The sequence below is a fragment of the Halictus rubicundus genome, chromosome 4 (genome assembly GCF_050948215.1).
Source record: "Halictus rubicundus isolate RS-2024b chromosome 4, iyHalRubi1_principal, whole genome shotgun sequence".
Classification (NCBI taxonomy): domain Eukaryota; kingdom Metazoa; phylum Arthropoda; class Insecta; order Hymenoptera; family Halictidae; genus Halictus; species Halictus rubicundus.
This window is the reverse complement of record NC_135152.1, coordinates 11,378,205-11,402,005: the sequence shown is the minus strand read 5'-3', so window position 1 is coordinate 11,402,005 and position 23,801 is coordinate 11,378,205. Positions and strand designations below refer to the sequence as shown.

Below are 23,801 nucleotides of genomic sequence, written 5' to 3'. Positions count from 1 at the left end.
TGAAATCATTTGCTGCAGTTTTATTTGCAATATAAATACTTACAATTTATTCAGTCAAATTCCACAATCGTTCGGATTTAGTATTTAATTTTTTATTTGTGGCACATGTAAGTGACTGCTTATGTAAAAACGATAATACATAATTATAATTGTTATCTGTATATTGCACATTACTTACCTACACGAATGTGAAAATATACTTAAAAAAAAAACGTGTTCTACGTACAAGTTTTGTCGATTCAGATAGGTTTTTATAACATTATTAAAGGTGAAAATGCTCATGAACTTCGTAATCTGTGTAATATATTATTCGTACAGAACTTATAGGACGACAAATATATTTATAAATATACATTTTCCTATCTTTTTACAGTGCGTGTAAAAACATAGGAAACCATAAAAAATATCAGTACTAAAGCTAGATTTAATCCTGCTGCGATTCTCAATTGAACCGTAAATGTAAAATAGTATCCGGAAAAGAGAGCATGTATAGTAACAATTTTCTTATGCTTTTCTTAAATACAAAACCTTCGGAGAGATGAGCATGCGACTTGATCGAAAAATAATTGCGCAACCATAATAATATTAACCCTTTGCACTCGAGGCCTTTTTCGCTTGCGCAAACCAGCAACTCGAGACGATTTCGGCCAAATTAGGGAAACATTTTACAAGTACTTTAAAATCATTTATCAACAAACAAACGTATACAAATAATAAAATTTCACCAATTTATTTATTTTTATATCAAAAACAACAAAATTTGAGAAATATTATACTCTGTAATTAGTTTTTGTATGATATTGCGTAAAACAATGCCTAAGATGCAACCTAGGTTTATCAGGACACGTATCACAATAATATGTTACTTCCCGCCTACCTCCAGGCGTATTACGGTCAGAGCAAACCTTACAGTCCCTTTTCGGCCCTTTAAGTAGTATGTGCAGCTTTCCATTGAGTCTAATGTCATCAGAATGCGACGTAGACGCTTGTTCACGATGCTGGCGATATGTTCCTCTCAATTGCTAAACAAGTGTTTTTAAAAATTTCAAATGGCTCAGTGGCTTTTTCCCTTTTTTAGTCTTCTCTTGTTTGTAGAGAAGGTAAGAATTGATGAGGCAAATTTCCATGAGCCAAAAAAAAGACTGTAACGCCGCAGCAGCGTCACACAGTGGGCAATTTGGACGAAAACGGATTCAAAATCAAAGAACTTTCGATAGAAATGATTTCATTAGTTTTTGTCACAAAAATCTATATTTTACAAAATCCTGACGTCGTAGACAAATTTTGAAACCAAATTTGAAATTAGCGTGAAAAAATCTATGGGAAATGGTGTATAACATGTTAAAAAAAATTTTCCGCGCGTTATATTGGAAAAACCACAAGTTTCTTGAAATTGTTCAAGTTTAACGAATTTTCTCAAGGTTAAAAAACGTTCGTACCATAATCTCCTTATTTTTCCCTTATTCTACAAAGTTTCAGCTTTAATTTAAAAAAAAATTTCATCACTCTACCTCATTTCTATCGAAAGTTCTTTGATTTTGAATCCGATTCAAATCAGCCGGGCGCCGTATCGGCGCCGCTCGAGTTGACACTTCAAATCTGGCGGGCGCCGTATCGGCGCCGCTCGAGTGCAAAGGGTTAAATATATGAAAATGCGAGTAGGTCGGGGAAAACCCAAAGAACACAGCAGGTTTAAATTATGCACTATTAAACGATTGTTATTGTTATACATACGAGCCACGATTATAATGAAGTATCATTAAACGAACTTTTGCAAATATTACGCCATTTTTATCACCAATATTTTTCAGTTATTTAAATCGGAGTCGTAAATTGCCAACAACATCTAGATTAGATAGTACTTCAAATTTCATTTAATTCTCACAGCTTAAATGTCTGCTTGATATTCATAAGCCTGGTTAAAATCTCCGGTTCATTATCTTTCGCTAATTGGGGCAGAAACTCTTTGAGTACAGTGATTGTTTTATGAAAATGTTCAATATTTTTAGTGTCGCGCAACTTTGTACCAAGGGATAAAGCTATGTCCAAAGATTCGCTTCTAATCCTAGTGTACGAAATACCTGTAAAAACAGAGCAATTATTTTATTTACATCTTCCGCTAAGTAGAAAATAATCCTTATCACCACTTACCTATACTATATCCTAGTATTTTATTCAACTTATCGCAAATCTCGTGCAACATTTCTTTATCTTTCATTGATAATTGCGCACTGTCCAATTTGAGCAAGGCAAGTTTATTCACAAATAACGTAAGCGATGTCAACATTGACACCTGTATAATTGTCGATTGCGTGGGAAATACTTTTTCAAAACGGGTTACGATTTCTACGCAATATTTGTCTAAACAGACAGAAATTAAATGTAGGAAAAATATAAATCTCATGCATCGAGTCCAACCGACTGTTTACCTTGAGTTTCCTTGCAAGTTGGCCATGCTTTTCCAAGTGCTCCATAAACGGTTTCGTGTAACTTCAGAATATCCTCGTTTCTTTTTGTCCTTTCATCGGAATGCAGAGTTTCGTTGTCACTTTTATTCTGCACCTGTGGCCGACGATGTTGAGATTAGAGTATTGTACTCATATAGCTCCGATAAATATTATGTCATAATTATTTAAATTTTTTTTTATTTACCGATCTCCAAATTTCTTCAAAAATATCGCTTATCTCTCGGAATTTGTCAATATCTAGCTCATGCAGAACAGTACCAAAGGCTTGTAGAGCATGTCGCCGGTATTCAAAAGCTTCTTTTTTACTTTCTCTGTGCAACGTTTCGACTATAACCGCACACATATCAGGGTCTTCTTTGAGAGCTTGCCTATAATTATAAACACAACAATACAACGTTACCTCATCAGAGTTATCTTATTTGTCGTTTAAGGAGAAAACATATTTCTATCCGTACTTGCTGTTACACGACAGTGTAGCCAAAGCGTTTAGCACCCTTTCTTTTCCATCCCAAGTTCTTCCACGTAGACCATCGGTTAAAACCTTCAATAAAGTATTGCGAACAGTGGGGTCGAGACGATTTCCCAATTTCTGAGCCAAAGTGTGAACCGCATTGGCAGCTTGTGCTTTTGCAGTCCATGATTGTGACTCAAGAGACGACCGTAAAAGTTCTGTTATTGTTTCCAAGTTTTGCATAATTCCGGCTTCGGTTCCGGGTGTTATCTCGTTCCATAGGTCGGTCCATAAAGTGACCATATTTTCATTCTCTGATAAGATAACGATCCATAAATATCAGAAAACATTTACAGATTTAATTGTTAGACCAACTACAAACCTTGCGTCTTCTGCATGTGCATCGCGAAGAAGGTAAGTGGCATAACGATATTCGAATATTTCTTCAGGACATCTTGATTATAATTATTTATAGCTTGCAGTGTTTGTCCAACCGATATTTTGGTTGAGTCATCTGAAATGAAAATGCAATTACTTTTCCTCCATCATTCAACAAATAAGTGACGTTTGAAAGAACTGGTTTCTACATACCTTTTTCTATATACCATGTATAGAGTGTTTTGAACAGTTTGTCGAGACTAGATTCTTTTACTGATACTACTATGTGACCGATAGCAATCGCATTATTCTTTCTCACGACTGAATTGCGATCTGACAGACCGTTCAGCAATGCAGACAAAACTTTACCTGTGCAATAAATGTCATTTATAACATTAAATCATCAGTATAATAATAATAATGCATTTGTGATTTTTTAATTACCAGCGTAAGGTTGCAGTTCCATCTTATGATAAGTACATAAAAGAATTATAAAATGCGAACAAGCTATTTTTGTTCCAAATCCTACGCTAGACTTCATTAAGTCCACTACTTTCGGTATTAATGCTTTCAAAATCTCCGCGTCAATGTACTGTACACACTAGATCCAAATAAATAAAAAGAATTATTATAGTGTAAATATATGTATATATTATACGCGCATCATTTGCTGTAAAAGAAACTTACTTTTGTTAATGTATCAGTAGCAGAGTGTCCCTTAGTAGCACTGGCTCTAATACTATCAATAGTCTCTTGTGTTTCCGACGACGATCCATATCTGACACTCAAATAGGATAAACTTGGATTCTCTGATTCCCCAATTGAAGATAGAATAGCAGGAATCAAAGTAACCAGAGACGGTTTAAGCAACGGGCCGGCTTTTGTTACTAATTGCGACACTGTGTGTAGAGATACCGATCGCACGGTGTCCAGGACATTAGTTATTCCTGTATCCAACAGTACAGGTAGTATCGCTTGTATAGTTTCTTCTCCTTCTTTGCCATTAACGGAATCGCAATAACGGATACAAATCTGTATTTGTAATTCGAAAAAAATTATGAAAAACAATTACAATGACAAGGGTGAACCTGCACAACGACCACCTACCCTCCAATTTCGATAATTTTTGGATATGTTGAAGAAATCGACATTTTGAACAACTTTTCCTTGTACATATTAGTAGCGATCTCGCTCGGTTTCCGAGATATTTGCGAAAAACTATTGGTACCACTACAGTGAATTCTGCTTTTACTTGTGCGTCTGTGACACCTCAAGCGTTAATATTGGTAACCGGTCACCGGCCACTTCGGAAACAAGGATAATGTCAAAAACATTTTCGGATTCCCGAAAATATTCGAGAACCCGTCCCGATCCCGAATAAAATTCTCGACCCTACCCGACCCGACATTTTCGGGTTCTCGCACACCTCTAGCAGGTAGCTGTTCTGCAGGTTCACCATAACAAGAACCCACGAATATGTGAAACGCAAAACTTACCTTGCTGAATATTTTAGTAGTACTCGTAGCTGCTAACCTGGTGCCCTCATGAATGTCATCCATTACACGAAATAGTTTCTTCCACAACTCGGGCGCGCATTCCGCAAGATTGAAACGAACATTCGCTCTTAACAGATCTGCAAGCGCATTGCAACTACTAATACGCACTCTCCATTCGTGATGTAATAAATTATCAGTTATATCTTTCAATATTTCATTATGATACTGTTCGATCTATCGAGGCACGAAAAATTATTGTAAATGATTTCTTGTACACATGAGAAGTTGAGAATTTTCTAACGACCGATACTCACAGCCTTATTCGTCGATGGAACAATTATGCGCCAGATGTTAGACATACTCTGCTGTATTTTTGGTGTCGGGTCGAACTGATACCTATACAAGCGTGGGATTATGCTCGGCAAGTACTTATTCAATTCTTCGCTGCCCATTTTAGCGATAGCAGCGAATCCAAATGCAGCGCCTTTTTTCGAATTCCACACAGCATTGTGATTCGCCAGATGCATAAAATAATATATTAAATCCGGCTTCTGTAGTTCCGTGGCTAGGGAACAAATTTCTTTGTATGTCGATAGGTTTCCGCTGCAAATGAAATGTTTTTAATACGATATCAATTCAAAGTACGAGGTTCGAAGCTTGAAAAAAGATGTTATACCTCGTAGGTGATTTTCCCAGTTGACCTTCCTCGAATAATTTTGTATCTGCGGTAACTTGTTTTACAGCCTTACGACCATGTATAAATTGATCTAATATGTTTGAAACCAACACTTCTTTTTCTTCCTTCGAGCTGTTAACATGTATCAGACTGAGTGCTTTTGCTGCAATGTCTTGCACGATATCTGCAATGAGAATAACATATACTTCAGATAAATTCTTTAATTATTTTCCGAATATTACAGAGTTTGGTAGCACTTACTGCTATCATCAGATAGGAAATCTATGAACGCATGATGCAACGATGAAAACCTTTCTTTGATACATTCCTCATGAATATTATATTTCAAGAGTGCTAGTAGCCACACACAGACCGCCTTACAAAAAATAGGAAGAGTAAAGAAAATGAAATGAAAAGAGTCAGAAATTAGCAAATAAATACCTGTCTCAAGTTAGGATGCGGTTCTCTATGTATCTTAAGCAATTCGTCTACCGTATGCATCAGCAGTTCTGTACTGGCATTGCTAAGAGGTATTTTATGTTCACTTGGCAGTGTTTCCCAAGCATTTCGTGTCTCTACATGTGCTTGCCCCTGGACACAACACACTAAAGCTTCTCCCAAAGTTAAATGAACTTCAACGTCTTTTGTCTATAAAATTTGAAAAGATATGCGTATAATTTGTGTCCCTGTATGAGTCAAACTTAATCTTAACACTCGCACAACCGCCGACGCGTATTTTTAAACCCAAAAATTACAGTTTCAAAGAAAGCAACAAATGTAGAATGTATAAATTGAGGTGAGGATTCATTAAAAAAAAACCTATATTTTATAAAATTAAATGCGAATTAAATAACCATTGTTACGTAAATCTTACTATAAAAAGATCTACCGTCCACGTAATATTTCTATAGTCAAACGAGTGTTAATATCATGTATTTACCTCCTTGACCATAGTAATTATTTTGGTCACTATGTCTGAGGTATATGGAAAATTTTCACCTAGACACAAGTACCCTAAGGAAATCGCAGCCTTCTCTTTAATCTATAAGAATAAAAACAAAATGCGTAAGATGTTAGTCTTAGTATCCTAGTTGTTGAATTTTCTTTAAAAAGTAATCTAGAAACCTTGGTATTCAATTTCGCGTCAGTCTGTACAGAAAATAGTGATTCTACAACCGTTTTCTTATTTGGTTCGTCACCAGCATTTGGTAATGGCAAGCTATATGTTTTTCCCAGGATGCCAATACTTTCTATTGCAACCTCCATTAAAAGGCGTGAATTGTCATGAAGAAGAATACCTGAAAGAATATTTTTAATATAGAGTGTGGCGATATTTTCGTGGGTGCGTATATCGATATCGATACACGTACATGTGAATTTCACAATATTTGTATACAAATCTATATTGAACGTGTCCATGGAATTTTTACGAGAAAATAATCTTCTTTCCATCATATATGTGAAGGCCAATATTGCCCCATGCAGTTCCTCGATATTCTTTTTCTGTTTTTTCTCATATTCGTTCGTTACATTTGTAAGTTGACGCACTTCAGCCCAGAAAGCAGAATCGGCTAATGGAGCAGTTATTGCACCATAAATTTGAGCAGCTAATTGGCGTATGTCTGGTTTAGTAGACTTAAGTAAACCCTGAAGCCACTTTTCTTGAGTTTCTTTCTCATACAGTTTTGTTAGATACTGTGGAACAGAACCAACTACTTCTAATAAAGCTTGTAGGGAACATTGATCTGTATTAGATAAAATGTAACGTTTAGTATCATAAACCATACATAAAGTATACTAATGTCGAACGCATGATCATAATCGTTACTTTTACCTGCAGAAGCATGACTAAGAATTAAAATCATATCAAGATAATTATTTAATATTTCAGGCTGTTGTCTGTACAGATTTTCCAAGTAACGTGCGATCAATGGTGTACTTTCACAAGGATGTTGCAGTGGTTCATGGCTTGTAACTACATTAGCACTTCTCGCTAAACAAATGCGAAGATAGGCAATTATCTGTAAGAATAAAAGTACTTAGTTACGTAAAATATTAGGTCAGTGCAAAAAAGATCGTGCCCGATTTCGTATTCAAAAACAACAAGGAATCGGGCACTGACCTAATACATTGATTTATCTCAAATCAATTACCTGTGTGAATACGGTGACACTGAATGGAAGTACTTTACTTTCTACATTAATTTTGCCACTGTTAGAAGTAGGCATTCTGGTCTGCATTTTCGAGTATAAGTAAATAACCAATTTTTGAAAATCTGGTAGCACAACTTGACTATTCTCTTGTGCGTCACTCTCGTTCCTTTGAATAATGCCGTATAGAACCCTAACGGCTTCCGAACTGATCTCATCTTTGCTATCTCCGGATGACAGTAACAAAAGATAACGAGACGGTACATCATCTGGTGGAAATACATTAGCAGCGTAATGCATGGCCACAAATCTGTATTTAAAAAAAAAGTGTATTAACAAAAATAGTTAAAAATATTGCACTATATACACAAAAATAGGCACTTGCCTAACATTAGATTCGGGTGATTCGATATAGGGCGACAATAAATCGTTCATCGAAGCTATATTAGTTTCATTTTCCTTTTTAAGCGCAAATGCAGATGTTACGGCAATTAAGGCATCGCGTACAGCCCTTTGTAAATCGCCTTCCGTCTTAAATATCATAAAAAAATGAATGAGATGAGTCAGAAAACTTTAACACCAGGTTTATGGAACACTAAAAATAACTGTTTTACATCACTTTATAAAAATAACGAGAATGCATCTATCCAAATTTTACCCATTTTTCTTAATAATATACACCCAAAGAAATAAATTTGTAAATAATTCCTCATGAATGTATCTTTGCAATCTCAACAATCGTAAATTAAAAATATTATAACGCGTCCTGTAAACCTAGTGTTGATAACATAATGTGCATATATTCACATATTATACTATAATATATGAATGCAATTATTACTAATTTACTTACCGACACAAGTGCGTCAAATAAATTCTTTAACGTATTTAGGTTCATTCGTAACAATCGTGGAACCCTCTGTCCCAACTGTCCAATAATGGTATATGCCATTATTTTGTGACTGTCTTCAAATTCAGAGATTAATTGCATCATTCCGTTTAAAATGAGACTATCTACGCAAGCCAAAGGCGCAAGACTACACCTTGAAGTAATGCAAAAATATATAATCACCATTCATACGAATAATAATTAAAGAAAAAAGAAATTAGAACATATTAAGCTTACTGTTGAACAATATTTAATGTGAACTGCAACGCCATTGATTTCAACTTGGGATTTGTATTCTTTCCGTAAAGAGAGTCGAAAACTACCTGTAAGTTAATTTATGTTAGAGATATCGCTACATATGATATAAAATTATAAAACATACCTCTATGCATGGCGTTATGATGAAATCAACTTTGGTTATACGACACAAATAATGCAACAATTTCAATCGAATTCGGGTACTTGCAGGCAGTCGCTTCATCTCTAGCTTAACTTCTTTCAACGGGTTAGTACCCAAAAATAGCGTGTACAGTGGAGTAGCTAACTGCTTCGATGACCAATTCAATGTACTGAATATTTACAAAAACAATTGAAAGTATTTAACATTTGTTATGAATTATATCTACATGTATATATATAAATAAACTTACTTAACAATTTTTTTCAATTCCAAGTCTGCCATGTTAGCAACATTGAATCTAGTGTCTGCAGCAGCTACTATCAAATGTATAAGGATGTCCGAGTCAGGGAAAAATCCCCCAGCCAAGAATTTTACAATTCCAAGCTTTGTTTGTTCAAGCTGTTCAGCTGTTGGTGGTTTTTCTCCAATTACTCGTTTAAAGGCATATTCACTTAATCCAGGTGGCACAGGAAACTGTGACCAATCTATTGCTTGACCTGGTTGTTGAGTCTCTGTTTGCCCCACAGATCTAGAGTAATAATTCTCAATTAGAATTTAATTGAGTGCTATTAATAACAAGCTCGGAATGTAACCATATAATAAATATTCTTACCCATATGGTAATAACAGTACATCAAGCATAAAGTTGATTAACTGTTTCGCTACGTAAGGTTTATCTTGCAGACCAAGAAGGGATGCCCGTTTATCAGGATCCATAGGGATATCGATATGACCCAATACAGGCATTATTATGAGTAACAAACTGAAACATTTTTGTAGATACGTTTTAGTTGCATATACAGTAGGTACTCGCTCGTTAAAAGAAAACAGGACTGGAATTTTAGACAAGGTTTTTACAATGAACAAGGTGTCAGATCAATTGCACAAGATTTCCCACTTATAACTTCCTCACTATTCAATTAAAATCGCGATCACTGTGTAGTGACGCCACAATATTTACAGCATATAATGATATAAAGAAATAGTCGCAACGCGACTCACAACACTTTTGATTGCGAGTGCAACAAACGAGGACCTACTGTAGTAATAGACTATTAACAAACCTATCTTGATGAGACAATGGTTTTCCTTCTATAGCATTCAACACGCTTGGAACTAGGTTGGCTTGTCTTTCCATTTCCATCCTAGGATATCCTAGTTTTATGTATATAATGGTAAAATTCTATAAACATATAAAAATTAATTCACATCTTGTAAAATCTTAGTAGCACTGGGTACATTTTGAAGATAACATACAATAACAAATGAACTGGCAGCTGGATCTTGATATTGCAATAATAGAGCCTCAACTGGCAGTTGAACTTGTGGTCTACTTTTTATTCTTTTATTTATGTGAACTAATAGTTCCATCACTTTTTTCCTGACTCCTTCCTGGGAGCTGGATAACTTTAGCAAAACTGGAGGCAAAAACTTGCATACTGCTGTTTGCAACTGCTCGTCAGTGTCTGCAGATGCCAATCGGATAAACACTCGTTCCAATAGAACTACAATGAAATAAATTGTACGTAAATTAATTCCCTAATACATCTAAAATCATTTCTTAAATATCAAATAATATCGGCATTATCAAAAAATATAAAAAACTGATTTAAAGAAATGGATTGAAGACTTTTAAGTTTAGTCTTTGATATTGAGTAATAAACAGACATTGTTAACTATTGACTAATTGTACTTAGCAATTTATAATAATTGAAATACTATATTGTACGATAGAGAAAAGTTGTTATTCTAATCCTACGATAAAACATTAAATGTTATTATGGAATAAATTGTAGGAGAGAGTAACAGTGTCATACGGTATTACTCAACTGACAAATACAAATATGCACAGAAAATCATGCTAAGAGATATGTTGAACCGTAAAATTAATTGCAGAATATAAATTTGAATGTGAATTATTATAAAAAGAAATGAAACAATTTAAAGTTGCCTTCTGCAACACGGCATGACAACTAACTTTCTTTCACAAGCAATTATATTTTTGATATTATTGTAATCGTAACCAATTTAGATTTTATTAAATAGTTCATGGTATACTTGATAGTATTAAGCACCGTTCGAGTAGAAAAAAACATTACGACATAAAATAATTTTGAGTTTTTTCGGGATTACTTACTAAGCTCGTCCGTAGCAGCTGCCATTTTGAAATAATGTGCGCAAGAGAAAGCGAATGACAGTGATTAATAAGAAATATCACCAGTTTTTAATGAACAGTTTTGCATAAAGCTAATCAAACTGAAAAATTATTAATGCACTGTATTCCTTTCTATAATTTCACCTGTTTCACCGTGTAAACGATAATATTCGATTTTCAAGATTTATCTTCGTAACATTGGGAACACTTAAGTATAGCATACATAACTAGAATCAAAATTTGCTTCATTTATTATTAAAATATTATTAAATTGTATTTATATTTTTAATCAAAATACCATAAATAACTGTCTTCAATTACACGATCATTGGTAACATTACTGTGTCTTGCAAAATTATAACCTATTTAATATGCAAACTTAAATATACTTATGTATATACATGAACATTACGACTCTTGTATACAAAAGTATCAATTGAAAGTAATATAGTATTAAATCGTAACATAATTTCATAACATAACATTATTTCGTTTTTACTAACAATTTTCGAGATTTAAAAGTAAAATAACCTATTTATATTATTTACTATGTACTTGAAAAACTCTTTTTTCCCCTAGATCTCCCTCATAAAAAATGAAAAGTACATATTTGCTTCTATAACTTTATGATTGAAAACAAAATATGAGGTCACTGTTTTTAAAAACAAAATCTTTGACGAAACACATGAATATACAGAACGTACAATTAGCACAAATATTGTATACGTAATCGTAAGATTTCGAACCCTTTTACTTTAAACTATTTTTATCGAAATGAATGAACTCTTTCGCTTAACAGATTTGTGCTACATAGCCATTGTTTTAGAATAAAAAGAAAGTTATAATTTATCTCAGCATAATGGTCTCTAGACCATTTTCTATTATTACTATATTCTATTTATACAATTTATATCTTCGATCAATGATTGAAGATAAGCGATTAATATTTACAACCAGTAACTTCGTCAATCGATTCAGTCGAACGCGCTTTTTGACGTCTCGTCATTGTTAATCATAAGCATCAATTAATCTATCAGATTAGAGATTTTAATCCATTAATGCCTCACTTTGACGGACAATTATTTAAATAGGGTAACTGATCGTAAAAATACATTTTAACAGAGAAGATATTTAAAGAACGGCTACGAAGTTGCCGTGGATGATTGTCCAATCAACAAGTCTGAATTTGTCATCAACGGCAACCTGTCGTCTGCTTTCAGCTGTTACTTTAACTTGAACCATGTTTCTATTTTCGTGACCTCCAAACTTCGTCTGCGCCGAATTAGAGGTCAAATTCAAAGGAAACGCGTTAGTCTTAAGTTTATTACAAAAAATAATCTATTGTACAGTGAATCTTATTTAGTATTTTATTCCGTAGAAATACGCGCGTTAGAATTCCATTTCGCCCGATATTGTCTCGTTTACACTTTTCTCCTGTTCTTTTGGAATGAGAATCTAACAATTTTTCTTATCGAAAAGTTAGCAGAGTAGTCAGGTATGAAAACAGATGCACGAGATTATACTCAGGAGAAAATTGTAATATATGTGTTTTCTAAGAAGTCGTTGTAACTATTTTATATTTGCATGCTTCAGTTACACGAGGGCAAAACCATTAATTAGAATTTTCTTTGCATTTATTAACCCACTATACGCCTATTATGATGTGCTGTTACAAATCAATCATATATTCATAAATAACAATCATAATTGCATTCAAGCAGCTTTGACATACTTATTTTAAATTGATACATTCTCTCATACAAGCTTTACAACATTAACGTCATTTAAACTTTTATGTTTACACGATTGTATTCGATCGATAGACGGTCCGATTTGAATCTTTATTTCGTCAAACATACATTTTATACGAACATAATTCTTTAACATTTTTAGAAATAACTACAGGCAACAATAAATAATATTATTGTATTTTCAATGTAAACATATTGTATTTTTTACATATATATTTACATGTATATTGAAAGAACAAATAAAGCAGTTTCCTAACATATTATCTTGTTTTAATGAAATAGAACGGTAAATATTAATAACTAATATTTTTTTATATTTTTATCGCTAATTTAAAAGGAATTACCTAATATTTTTATTATTGAAAGTGATTAACGGTTTATCATCTATTCTAAATATACACATATATCTTTGCATCTGTTATAGGAAATGGCCTTTGCTTAAGTAAAAAAAAAAACAACTGTGATAAGAGCTGTGATAGCATACAATTAATTTAACGAATTCGTTTCGCTTAGTAACAAGTGATTTCAGCCATATGATTACGTTATTTTGAGAATGGGTTCTGTGCTTGCAATAAGTAATTTTTTTCGAGATGCATCAAAGGCACTAATCAAGAAGCTTAGGAGCATTCTTCGGCGTCTTTACAGTTGTCACTACTTAAAATATCTTTGTTATTATGTAAGTTTCAACAGATATATCAATAATTCCCAATAACTCCCTTACATTTGTATCATTTGTCATGACTGATAAGGTCCTCATTATTCATTTAATTACCATTCGATAATTCATTGTCTTTGCGACACTCGATCAATAAAATCATGGTGCTTCATTCGGAAAAAGTCATTAACGTTGAAAATATTCTACACGTATATGTATTAATACACGTACATGCAATTATGTATTCAACAGCAGACAAAAATATTTAAGAAACTAAAACTCTAATTGCAATAAAATTCTTGTTTGAATCTTCCGACTAATGCCACAATAATGGGCAAATAATCACAATTACTTGCTTTGTTAAAATTAGTCAGAATTGAATTGGAAGTCAGACATAGAACCGTAGTAATAAATGTACAATTAATACTATATGGTAGGAAGTCTGCTTCTGTCCTTACTATTACAAAGAGGTAATCCAAGCATCTAGATGAGAATAGCTCAAGGCTTTGTGCATGTTCATGCAGCAGAACCCTGTAATGTAATATGCATCTTGTACGCTCGCTAACTGCTTTGTGCTGCTAACTTATATTAAAGGAACTTGTGGCCTAAGTATTTATCCATTTACCGCATCTTGCGTGTAAGTACTAGGCTCTCGACGAGCAATTTGTCTTACAGAACTAATATGGATTGTCACGCTTAGTTTGAAATGTTTCATCAATTTATAATTGTCTAACGTATCTTACCATTCCAGTATATTCAGTGTACTCATTAAAACAAATTTTTCATTTATTCTTTATTTAGTTCCTGTTAGTTTCAAAAGTCCTGTGTTGTGTTGCTAATAGAATTAATTAGTGTTTTAATATGGTGTATTACAAGAAATATGTTGTGAAAGTATAAAGTTATAAATATAAAAAAAATATGAATATATCTTTGCTACAATTAGAATGTAGAAGTTAAATATTCTAGATGTTACAGAACATTTGTTTCTTTTGTAGGCAGTGACTGAGAATATGACAGAGCATATGTCATCATCGCAAAGTGTGGACTCTGAGCAGATAAGAGTCTTAACTCTAAATAATGGAGAACATCTTGATGGGATACTGTATAGATTAAAGAAAGGTATGTAATTATAAATATATAATTGTTATTTACTCGAAATCATTTTTTAAACACAAAATTATATTCTACAGGATGGAGAGTGGAATTTCGATTAGGCGCTTCCTTGCTTGGGAAAACACTTGACCTATTTATAAATCATCCTTTGAGCAACACTCAGACATTCGAGAGACACACATATTATCCATTACAATGGTCAAACGAGACAGCCAGCATATGTTTATCTTTGGCTGGTTCATTCCATTATTATCTCACAGATCCTAAGTAAGTATTATTATGCGTACAATGTTAATATTAACTATTTAAAATATTATACATTAATATTTAACTTTTTAGTTCTGAAGGCACAAAACCAATTGCTTCTGGATATTTATTGGTTGACCCAGAACTGAAAGTTGGAGCATCTGGAGAAGCATTGCCATTAGATTGTATTCAGTGTCAAACTGTTCTGGCAAAATGTTTAGGACCTTTCTCTACATGGGAAGACAAGCTTTTAGTAGCTCGAAATTCTGGGTACAACATAATTCACTTCACACCAATTCAGGTAATATTAATTAATTGCTATACTATTATGAAATATCCGATTGTTAACAGTAACATTAAACAAACGTAACTTTTATCCTAAATGAACTTATCGATCAAAGTAAGCACCATTGTAACCAACGTATTCTGTCAACGAATTTCAAGTTTCTTGATTGTATTACGATAAAAATTGAATTTTTTGGTCATTCACGTTCTTCATTTACAAGATTGTTATCTCCATTTTGTAGTCCTTTTTACCATCAACGAATAGTACGAATAGTACATTTCGACCATAATGTTATCGTCAATATGTTATTTTTCTGCATACATAAAAGGAATATACGACTAGTCGCATTGATTGACGTTAAAATAAAATTTATTTAAAAATAAATTTAGACATCTAGATTCAAATTCAAGATAGGATATTAAGGATTAGCTTTGTATTTTAATAGTTTTCTGTAATAAACCTGTAAACTGTAGTAGCATTTCTTGAACAAAACGTTTTATAAGATTTGTATTCTAAAATCGGACATCTCATATGTAACAACTTAATAATATAATTTGTAACACAAACTGCATTATTTTTTAGGAGTTGGGATTCTCTAAATCATCTTACAGCCTTAGCGATCAATTAAAATTAAATCCATCCTTCAATGATGACGAGAAACCGGTAACATTCGACGATATTGAACGACTTACAAATAAAATGCGTAACGAATGGAATGTACGTCGTTTAACTTCTCATAAGCAGAATGATTTCTTTTTATAACGTCATTTCATTACAGATGTTAAGTATATGTGATATTGTATTGAATCACACGGCCAACGAAAGTCCATTCTTAGTATCTCATCCAGAATGTACATACAATTGTTCGAATAGTCCTCACTTGCGCCCTGCATATATTTTGGATGCCGCGTTATTTGAATTGACGGTACAAGTAGCTGCTGGAGAATGGGAGTTCAAGGGTATTCCTTCAGTAGTCGAAACCGAAGAGCATTTAAATGTAAATCAAACAAATTACATCCGTATTCGTATGCGATAACAATAATTGTATAAATATTAATTGCTTTTTATGCTTTCAGTCGATTCGCCATGCACTTCATACATATTTTCTACCGCTCGTAAAAATACAAGAATTATACATAGTAGACATCAATGAAACCATTGCCGAATTTCTGAATTTAGCACGAAACCAAATGCCTCAGGACATTACCGAGCCAATATTGGAGGATATAGAAGTGATCAAAGATCCGAAATACCGTAGATTGAAAGCAACAATAAATATGCAGCTCGCATTGCGAAAATATAATATATACAGGTAAATGATTTTGTAACAATGGTACAATCTTTTTTTTGCCGCTACTATTACATCAGTGCAAAAGTGTGTGTCCGATTTCGTATCAAAATACAATATGAAATCGGGAACGAACTTTTACACTGACCTTAATATATTATACGATTACAGAGTCGACTGTTTTGACGAGGAAACTCGTCTGAAACGATGTGCAGAAGATTTGAGGAAAAAGTTACAGGAACTTAATGATGCGATAATTAACGAGATACAAAACCATTTGAATGCTGCAATCGAGAACACGGTTGCTGGTATCAGATACTTCAGAGTACAACCTGATGGACCAAGGCTCAAAGAAATAAGCGAAAGGAACCCTCTTGTCCCTAGGTATTCTTCCTTTAAACAAATTTTGTTACTCTCGGATTTTAATCGTTTCTCTGATTCTGGTAAATAATCACACTAATTACCATTCAGATATTTTACTGACTATGGAGCACCTCAAACGTTGGCTGAAAGAGAAGCAACAATGTATTCAGACGCAGGATGTTATTTGATGGTTCATAATGGGTGGGTGATGAATGGCGATCCTTTGAAGAATTTTGCAGATGCCGATTCCAATGTTTATATAAGAAGAGAGCTCATTGCTTGGGGTGATAGTGTGAAATTAAGGTAACGCAAAAATTTATGTTTCTTCCATTAAGAGTTTTAGTGTCTGCGTTGCTCTTATTACATGCGAATACATGTATTTAAGGTATGGAGAGAAACCAGAAGATTGCCCATTCTTATGGCAACACATGACTACTTACGTTGAGCAGACAGCTAAAATATTTGATGGTATCCGTTTGGACAATTGCCATTCGACGCCTATTCCGGTCGCAGAGGTACTTGATAGAAAGAAATTGAAGGACGCTCAAATTTCTATTAATCTTTAATGCATCCTTAAACTTTTCAGTACATGCTTGATGCTGCTCGACGAGTCCGTCCAGATTTATACGTCGTTGCAGAATTATTTACTAATTCCGATCAAAAAGACAATATATTCGTGAACCGTCTTGGTATCACTTCTCTAATTCGGGGTACGAAGATTCATTTTTAACACTAGTGTTCACGGAACGCGTTCTAATATTTCCAATTTACGGTTATTCAGATTGTAAAGATATGCGTCCATGAGAGATTAGAGAGATCCATGAGACTAAAAATTTTGATAGACACATTCTTGTTATTTTTATAAAGTAATGTAAAATAGTCACTTTTAGTGCACCGTAAACCTGGTGTTGATTTGGAATACTTTCACGAACGAAACGAATGCTGCTATTAAATGACTAATAATTTTATAAACAGAGGCAATGTCTGCATGGGACAGCCACGAGGAAGGCCGATTAGTATACAGATACGGAGGTGAACCAGTCGGAGCGTTTATGCAACCACGTAAACGGCCTCTAGTACCGTGCATAGCACACGCGCTTTTCTTAGACATAACTCATGACAATCCAAGTCCAGTGGAAAAACGCAGCGTATTTGATTTACTACCAAGTGCTGCGCTTGTATCGATGGCAGCGTGCGCCAGTGGCAGCAGTCATGGATACGATGAATTAGTTCCGCATCATGTAAATTTGTTTATATCTACTCGTACACTATTTTTATTTCAAATAATTTTTTGTTTAATTCTAACTAATTAATTCCCACAGATACACGTAGTGGACGAAACAAGACAATATGCTTCTTGGACCGATCATGAGGATTTGGTAGACGGTATTGGACTTGTAGGACTGAAGACAGGCATAATTGCAGGGAAAAAAGCTTTAAACGACTTACATTATACTCTTGGACAGCAAAAATTCTCTCAAGTATGCTGAGTTTTTGCGGTATCTATTTTCTGGAAACTATGAATAATTTAATATTAATTACTGAAATTACAGGTTTTTGTTGATCAAATGGATACAGACGTAGTGGCTGTAACAAGGCATTCTCCGACATCTCATGATAGCGTAGTTCTCGTTGCCTTCACAGCTTTCAAACACCCAGATCCCAATGCTAACGATCTGAGAAGGCATGTGAAACCATTGCGTGTGGAAGGTGTGGTGGAAGAAATTGTTTTAGAAGCGTCTTTGTCTCATGTGGGAGTAAAGTAAGAAATTGTCTATCCCTTTCTTTCTATTCTTTAGCGCGTATTGAAATCGTCATTGACATCATATTGACTTTAATTGACTTTAGGAATGGAACATCGCCTTTCCATTATCCAGAAAAATATGCCCAAGACGATACGTACATAAATGGCCTGTCCGAATATGTTTTAAGTCTCAAAGAGCATATACAGATCTGTGATTCCGAAGTTTTGGAAAAAGTTGATTCTGGCGATCCTAAGATCACTCAGTTGAATTTTGTGAACTTCCAACCGGGCTCTATCATTGCTATTCGGTAATACGTCTACGTGTTTCTTCTTGTACTTTTTTCGCATAGATTTGACTATTAATCTATATTTCTCATTTTCAGAGTGTCACTTCATGTTAACATAAAACCTGCTCTTGCAAAACTGCACAATACTATTTCAGTGATAACATCGTCGAAGAGCTCTGATTTACGTGTTATAGCTTCTCGTATGAATTTGGTGGATTTGAACAAGGCATTATATAGATGCGACCAAGAAGAACGCGATGAAACTTCAAACAGATTCGGTGTATATGACATCCCTGGATACGGTCCTCTTGTCTACGCAGGGTTGCAAGGTAAATTGTTTAATATTTACTATATAATTCTCTCATTACAGTAATCAAGAAATTTTCTATTTTCAGGCGTCATTTCTTTGTTAGCGGATATTCGTCCAAATAACGATCTGGGTCATCCAATGTGCATTAATCTGAGACAGGGCAATTGGTTAATAGGTGAGAACAGTCTACGTCCTATTTCTACCGATATTCGCGTTAATACCGTTATACCTATTTTTATTTCATTTATCCTATGATAATATCCTCTCTCTATCTTTGACTTATACATATACAGACTACACGTGGCAACGTCTGAAGGAAGACGATGGAACTAAAGCTCTTGGAGAATGGCTGGAAGATGCTGCTGAGCCATTTAAATTGATACCTCGCTATTTAGTACCTAGTTACTTCGATGTCATAGTTGTTAACGTTTATATGACTCTCCTCGAACAATGCTACAGCTTAATGTCAAGGTATTTATTTTAATATGTATAAATATTTAAATTTTTCATATTTGTATATAATAACGTTTTATAATGACCTAATTCTGTTATTAGTTTCGTGAAAGATGGCTCCACTTTCATCAAAATGTTGTCTCTGACTTCGATACAAATGGGAGGTGTAGTAAGATCCTCTCCATTGCCGGATCTATCGCCTAATTTAGACCCACCTAAGCCATTAGTTAAACAATACAATGGAGAAACCGAACAAATGTGCATGACGCTGTCTGCTGGCTTGCCACACTTCACTACTGGTTATATGAGAAATTGGGGAAGAGACACTTTTATCGCTTTGAGAGGATTACTCATACTGACGGGCAGATACACCGAAGCAAGATTCATTATCCTTGGTTACGGAGAAACTTTACGACATGGTCTGATTCCTAATCTACTTGACAAAGGAAAGAATGCCAGGTAAATGGCCAACACTTCAAACTTCAAGGGGCTATTCTTATTTTCGAGGCTGTTTTTGCTCGAATTTTTAGGAATTCTTTTCAGAAAATGTCTCTGAAAATTTTAAGTCAATCGATCAACTAGAACTTGAGATATCGTGGCAATTGTTTAAAAAAAAAAACGCGTTTAAAGATTCAACTTGTATCTAAATCTCGCAACGCCTATAACCACGTTTATTTTACGAATACAAACAAATCCTTTTGCACACATATTCTACAACACTTATACTTGAAGAAAAATCGATTTCCGGACAGCCAAAATACCCCCTTAAAAATCCACGTAGAAAATACAAAACGATTATTGTTATAAATTATGTTTTTAGATACAATTGCCGAGACTCTTTATGGTGGTGGTTATACACGATTCAATGTTACATACAAGAAGTGCCAAATGGTTTGAAGATTTTCACTGATAAAGTCTCCAGGTTGTTCCCGACTGATGATTCATCAGCACTACCAGCAGGGGAAGTAGTACGTAGTATGTTTTTATCTTGGTAAAGTTAATGAGCACATGAGAAGCATGTAATATGTTTTCCAACGCATTTTCAGGACCAACCATTGCACGACGTTGTCCAAGAGGCTTTGTTAACGCACTTCCAAGGACTTTGCTTCAGGGAAAGGAACGCTGGAAGACAAATTGACGAGCATATGACCGATCGCGGTTTTAATAATCAAATTGGAGTGCATCCGGAGACTGGATTTATATTTGGAGGAAATGACGCCAACTGTGGCACATGGATGGACAAAATGGGATCTTCCGAGAAGGCCGGTAACAAGGGGAAGCCTGCGACACCACGAGATGGTTCGGCTGTAGAAATAGTGGGGCTCAGCAAGAGTATTCTGAGCTTCCTGGCTGAACTATACAAACAAAACCTTTTCCCGTACGGTAGCGTGCAAAGAAAGAACCGTGATGGTGAGAAAAATTGCACCACCCTCTTCAATTGTTGTTTTCTAAACAAGTTATTATTTATATTCTTCATTTTCATATTCCACTTCGATGTAATGTTTCAGGATCTGTTGTGACATGGAGTTACAAACAGTGGGCAGACAAGATTTCAATGAACTTCGAAAAATACTTTTACGTTAACGAAACCAAAACTGAGAATGAATTGCAGCCAGAGCTAATTCATCGACGTGGGATATATAAGGATAGTCATGGTGCAACGCAAGCATGGGCTGATTATCAGTTACGACCTAATTTCCCCATTGCCATGGTGGTTGTAAGTATCGTAATCATTAGACTGTGGGTTTTCATACAAAATAAAAATGTTTTATGTCGATCGTAAAAAATAGTAGCTAGATGGGACCGTATATCTTCTGTCAATAATTTTAGTCGGTCGAAAGTAATGTAACAATATTTTCAAATTTTTCTAATGTCTCTACAGTCTTGTTTCCCGCACATTCATTTTTACCATAAATACATAAAATCCACAGTTTAGTAATCATGTAATGTATTTCTTTTAAAAAGTCTCTAACACAAAATTAAAACATTGTCGTTTGAAAAGGCTCCGGAATTGTTCAACCCGCAACATGCATGGGCAGCTCTAAAGAAAACAGAAGAAATTTTGTTAGGACCACTTGGGATGAAAACATTAGATCCCGCTGATTGGGCGTACAATGGATACTATGATAACTCGAACGACAGTGGAGATACTAAATTAGCCCATGGTTGGAATTACCACCAAGGCCCTGTAAATAGTGTTTGAAAAATTATTTATCGCTCTAAAGTGTCTCGAAATGAAATTGATATAATATATTGTAACCAACAGGAATGGGTTTGGCCTATGGGATATTTCCTTCGAGCACGACTGTACTTTGCTCCATTGGTTGGTGGAAAAGAAGAATTGCTCCGTACTATTGATTCGACCGAAACGATTATTTCTCGACATTATATAGAAGCTTCCACGAATCACTGGAGAGGTCTTCCCGAATTGACTAACAAAGACGGCGAATATTGCAAGGACAGCTGCAGAACCCAAGCTTGGAGCGCTTCTGCTATTCTAGAGGTTTGGAGAATAGCGAAGAACTTTCTTTCCTGCCCAGGAAACGGTACGTTCTATTTTTTTTTCTGTAATTTTATATTTTTGCTTCCAGGTTCTTTACGATTTAGATAAAATAAAACGGGAGTTACGTTCCGAGGAGATCGAACGAACGAACTGATACAATTTTGCGTGTGTTCACCACCGCCAGTTACACTTAGAACATTTGCGACTAGAGGAAGAACGTAGACGTAGAAGTACAGAACACGACAACAAGTTGCACCACTCGGATACTGTCGTAGGTACACAACGCACGGAGACACACGCATATTGTATTTCGCACGTAGAGAAAACAAGCACACAGCCGTGCAAACTTATAACCACCGATATCATGTCTACGAACAACGGTTTGTACTCGATCCAAGAGTCCGATGAGAACAGAAGCGGTTCAGACACCAGGCACGAGTACGTTTCTCCTACTTTACTTGGCAATTTGGATACAATCGAAACATTGTCGAGTACCACAGACCTCTCGACGATATCAGGAGGCGATGTACTAAAAACGGCACAAGTTACCTATGGAAACGAGCCATTGAAATACTCGGGTAAACTATCAACAAAGTTCCTAAACGAATTCACCGATCAAAGTAACGTAGCCGCGGAGAGCGCAGAGGCTGACGCAAATATGAAATATTTGGCGAAGACGGATCACGTTTACGAAGAAGTTCATGCATTCGAGTGTGATATAATGGATTATTACGAGAAATATAGTCCAACGACCGCGAAGACTTTAATTAATACTCTTTTCCTTCCTCGACAAAAGATTTGCAAACAGTGCGCCAGCTTACAGAACAGTCCAGTATATTCCGACCGATTGGTGTATGGGAAGAAACCACTATACGCAAGGGAGGTCGATTTGTTTCAACAGAACGACACCGTATGTTTTAAGTATTGTTCGGAAAATGGTAAACGTAACGGCATATTGTTCTCGCAATACGATAATACTCAGCATCGCTTGTTAGTTCATACGTACACGAAAACAAATGCGTCCAGCATATTTTATTTTAATGGGTCGGCCAGGGACACTTTCGACATGAAAACCTCACTGACACCGAATATTCTTCTCATTAGCGGCCAAATGAAGAGTGTCGTTAATACAGATTTGTATCACCGTTGTGCGAGCAATTATCATACAAGGATATCTAATACCGGAGTTGCACCAGCATTTCGTGTGGACCACAATAACATTCTGAGCAGCATAAAGCATGTCGGTTACGACACCGATTTGCACAATTGGATGAACTATCGCAACGATGTGCTCCGATCGCATGGTTTCAAACAGGACGATCCGATCGAGCACCGGGCAAACAGGTCCAGTTTGTTGTTGTTGGAACCATTGTTGTTAATGCCCGACTTCACGAGACCCAGGAACGGGCACAGGAAAAATCGCTACGCACAATCGGAACACATGAAAATAGTGAAAATACTTATTGCTTACACCCTTTCATTCTTCATATTAGCAACAATTACGTTTTACATACTTTATTTCACTTGATCGTCATGCGATTGTAGAGGAACGTTTTGTTACTTAAATGATAATGTTCGTCTGCAATGCAAAATCGATTTAATGATATGGAAGGCAACTTCTACAGTTAAAGGGACGACAAGAATCCAGTCTGAATTTCGTAAAATTTGTAAAACTTTGGACATAGAGAAAGACAATAATTATATGGAGATACAGTGAAGAAAAAGAGAATAAAAGGAAC

At 35.0% G+C, this 23,801-nt stretch overlaps 2 protein-coding genes across 3 annotated transcripts; one reads left to right on the top strand and one right to left on the bottom strand.

The window, feature by feature from the left end:
• On the bottom strand, positions 1-11,274 carry LOC143353395 (proteasome adapter and scaffold protein ECM29). Of its 2 annotated transcripts, XR_013082125.1 has the most exons (29): positions 11,046-11,274; positions 10,166-10,413; positions 9,973-10,091; positions 9,522-9,671; positions 9,159-9,437; positions 8,891-9,077; positions 8,746-8,831; positions 8,473-8,662; positions 8,005-8,150; positions 7,623-7,929; positions 7,304-7,490; positions 6,840-7,214; positions 6,595-6,767; positions 6,410-6,511; positions 5,911-6,117; positions 5,731-5,845; positions 5,470-5,653; positions 5,108-5,396; positions 4,794-5,027; positions 3,985-4,329; positions 3,742-3,898; positions 3,511-3,666; positions 3,302-3,433; positions 2,924-3,233; positions 2,653-2,836; positions 2,430-2,562; positions 2,152-2,361; positions 1,739-2,081; positions 1-294 (listed from the first exon to the last, which is right to left on the bottom strand). XR_013082125.1 is itself a non-coding variant. In XM_076786691.1 (28 exons), exons 1-28 carry the CDS (start codon positions 11,068-11,070, stop codon positions 1,882-1,884), a joined length of 5,430 nt encoding a protein of 1,809 aa, XP_076642806.1. In that variant the 5' UTR covers positions 11,071-11,274; the 3' UTR covers positions 1,725-1,881. The 2 variants fall into 2 exon arrangements, 1 of the variants encoding a protein (XP_076642806.1); XM_076786691.1 differs by lacking the exon at positions 1-294 and having other exon boundaries at positions 1,725-2,081.
• A 1,982-nt stretch (positions 11,275-13,256) lies between these two features.
• Positions 13,257-22,289, top strand: LOC143353396 (glycogen debranching enzyme). Its single transcript, XM_076786692.1, has 25 exons — positions 13,257-13,490; positions 14,465-14,588; positions 14,660-14,849; positions 14,922-15,129; positions 15,697-15,831; positions 15,893-16,111; positions 16,191-16,426; positions 16,574-16,786; positions 16,874-17,068; positions 17,151-17,280; positions 17,352-17,475; positions 17,741-18,006; positions 18,088-18,246; positions 18,319-18,527; positions 18,614-18,817; positions 18,893-19,125; positions 19,192-19,281; positions 19,400-19,577; positions 19,662-20,018; positions 20,380-20,527; positions 20,606-20,969; positions 21,068-21,276; positions 21,562-21,747; positions 21,826-22,062; positions 22,151-22,289. Exons 1-25 carry the CDS (start codon positions 13,368-13,370, stop codon positions 22,214-22,216), a joined length of 4,803 nt encoding a protein of 1,600 aa, XP_076642807.1. The 5' UTR covers positions 13,257-13,367; the 3' UTR covers positions 22,217-22,289.
• Positions 22,290-23,801: the final 1,512 nt, after the last annotated feature.

Excerpts from the sequence above, each read along its gene's own strand:
- LOC143353395 (XM_076786691.1), bottom strand. The coding sequence starts at position 11,070 with ATGGCAGCTGCTACGGACGAGCTTA. Across the intron at positions 5,397-5,469 it reads CTGGGAAAATCACCTACGAG|CGGAAACCTATCGACATACA; the intron begins GTATAACATCTT and ends TTTCATTTGCAG. Across the intron at positions 5,028-5,107 it reads TTCCATCGACGAATAAGGCT|ATCGAACAGTATCATAATGA; the intron begins GTGAGTATCGGT and ends GTGCCTCGATAG.
- LOC143353396 (XM_076786692.1), top strand. The coding sequence starts at position 13,368 with ATGGGTTCTGTGCTTGCAATAAGTAATTTTTTTCGAGATGCATCAAAG. Across the intron at positions 16,112-16,190 it reads AAACCGAAGAGCATTTAAAT|TCGATTCGCCATGCACTTCA; the intron begins GTAAATCAAACA and ends TTATGCTTTCAG. Across the intron at positions 21,748-21,825 it reads GGAATTACCACCAAGGCCCT|GAATGGGTTTGGCCTATGGG; the intron begins GTAAATAGTGTT and ends TGTAACCAACAG.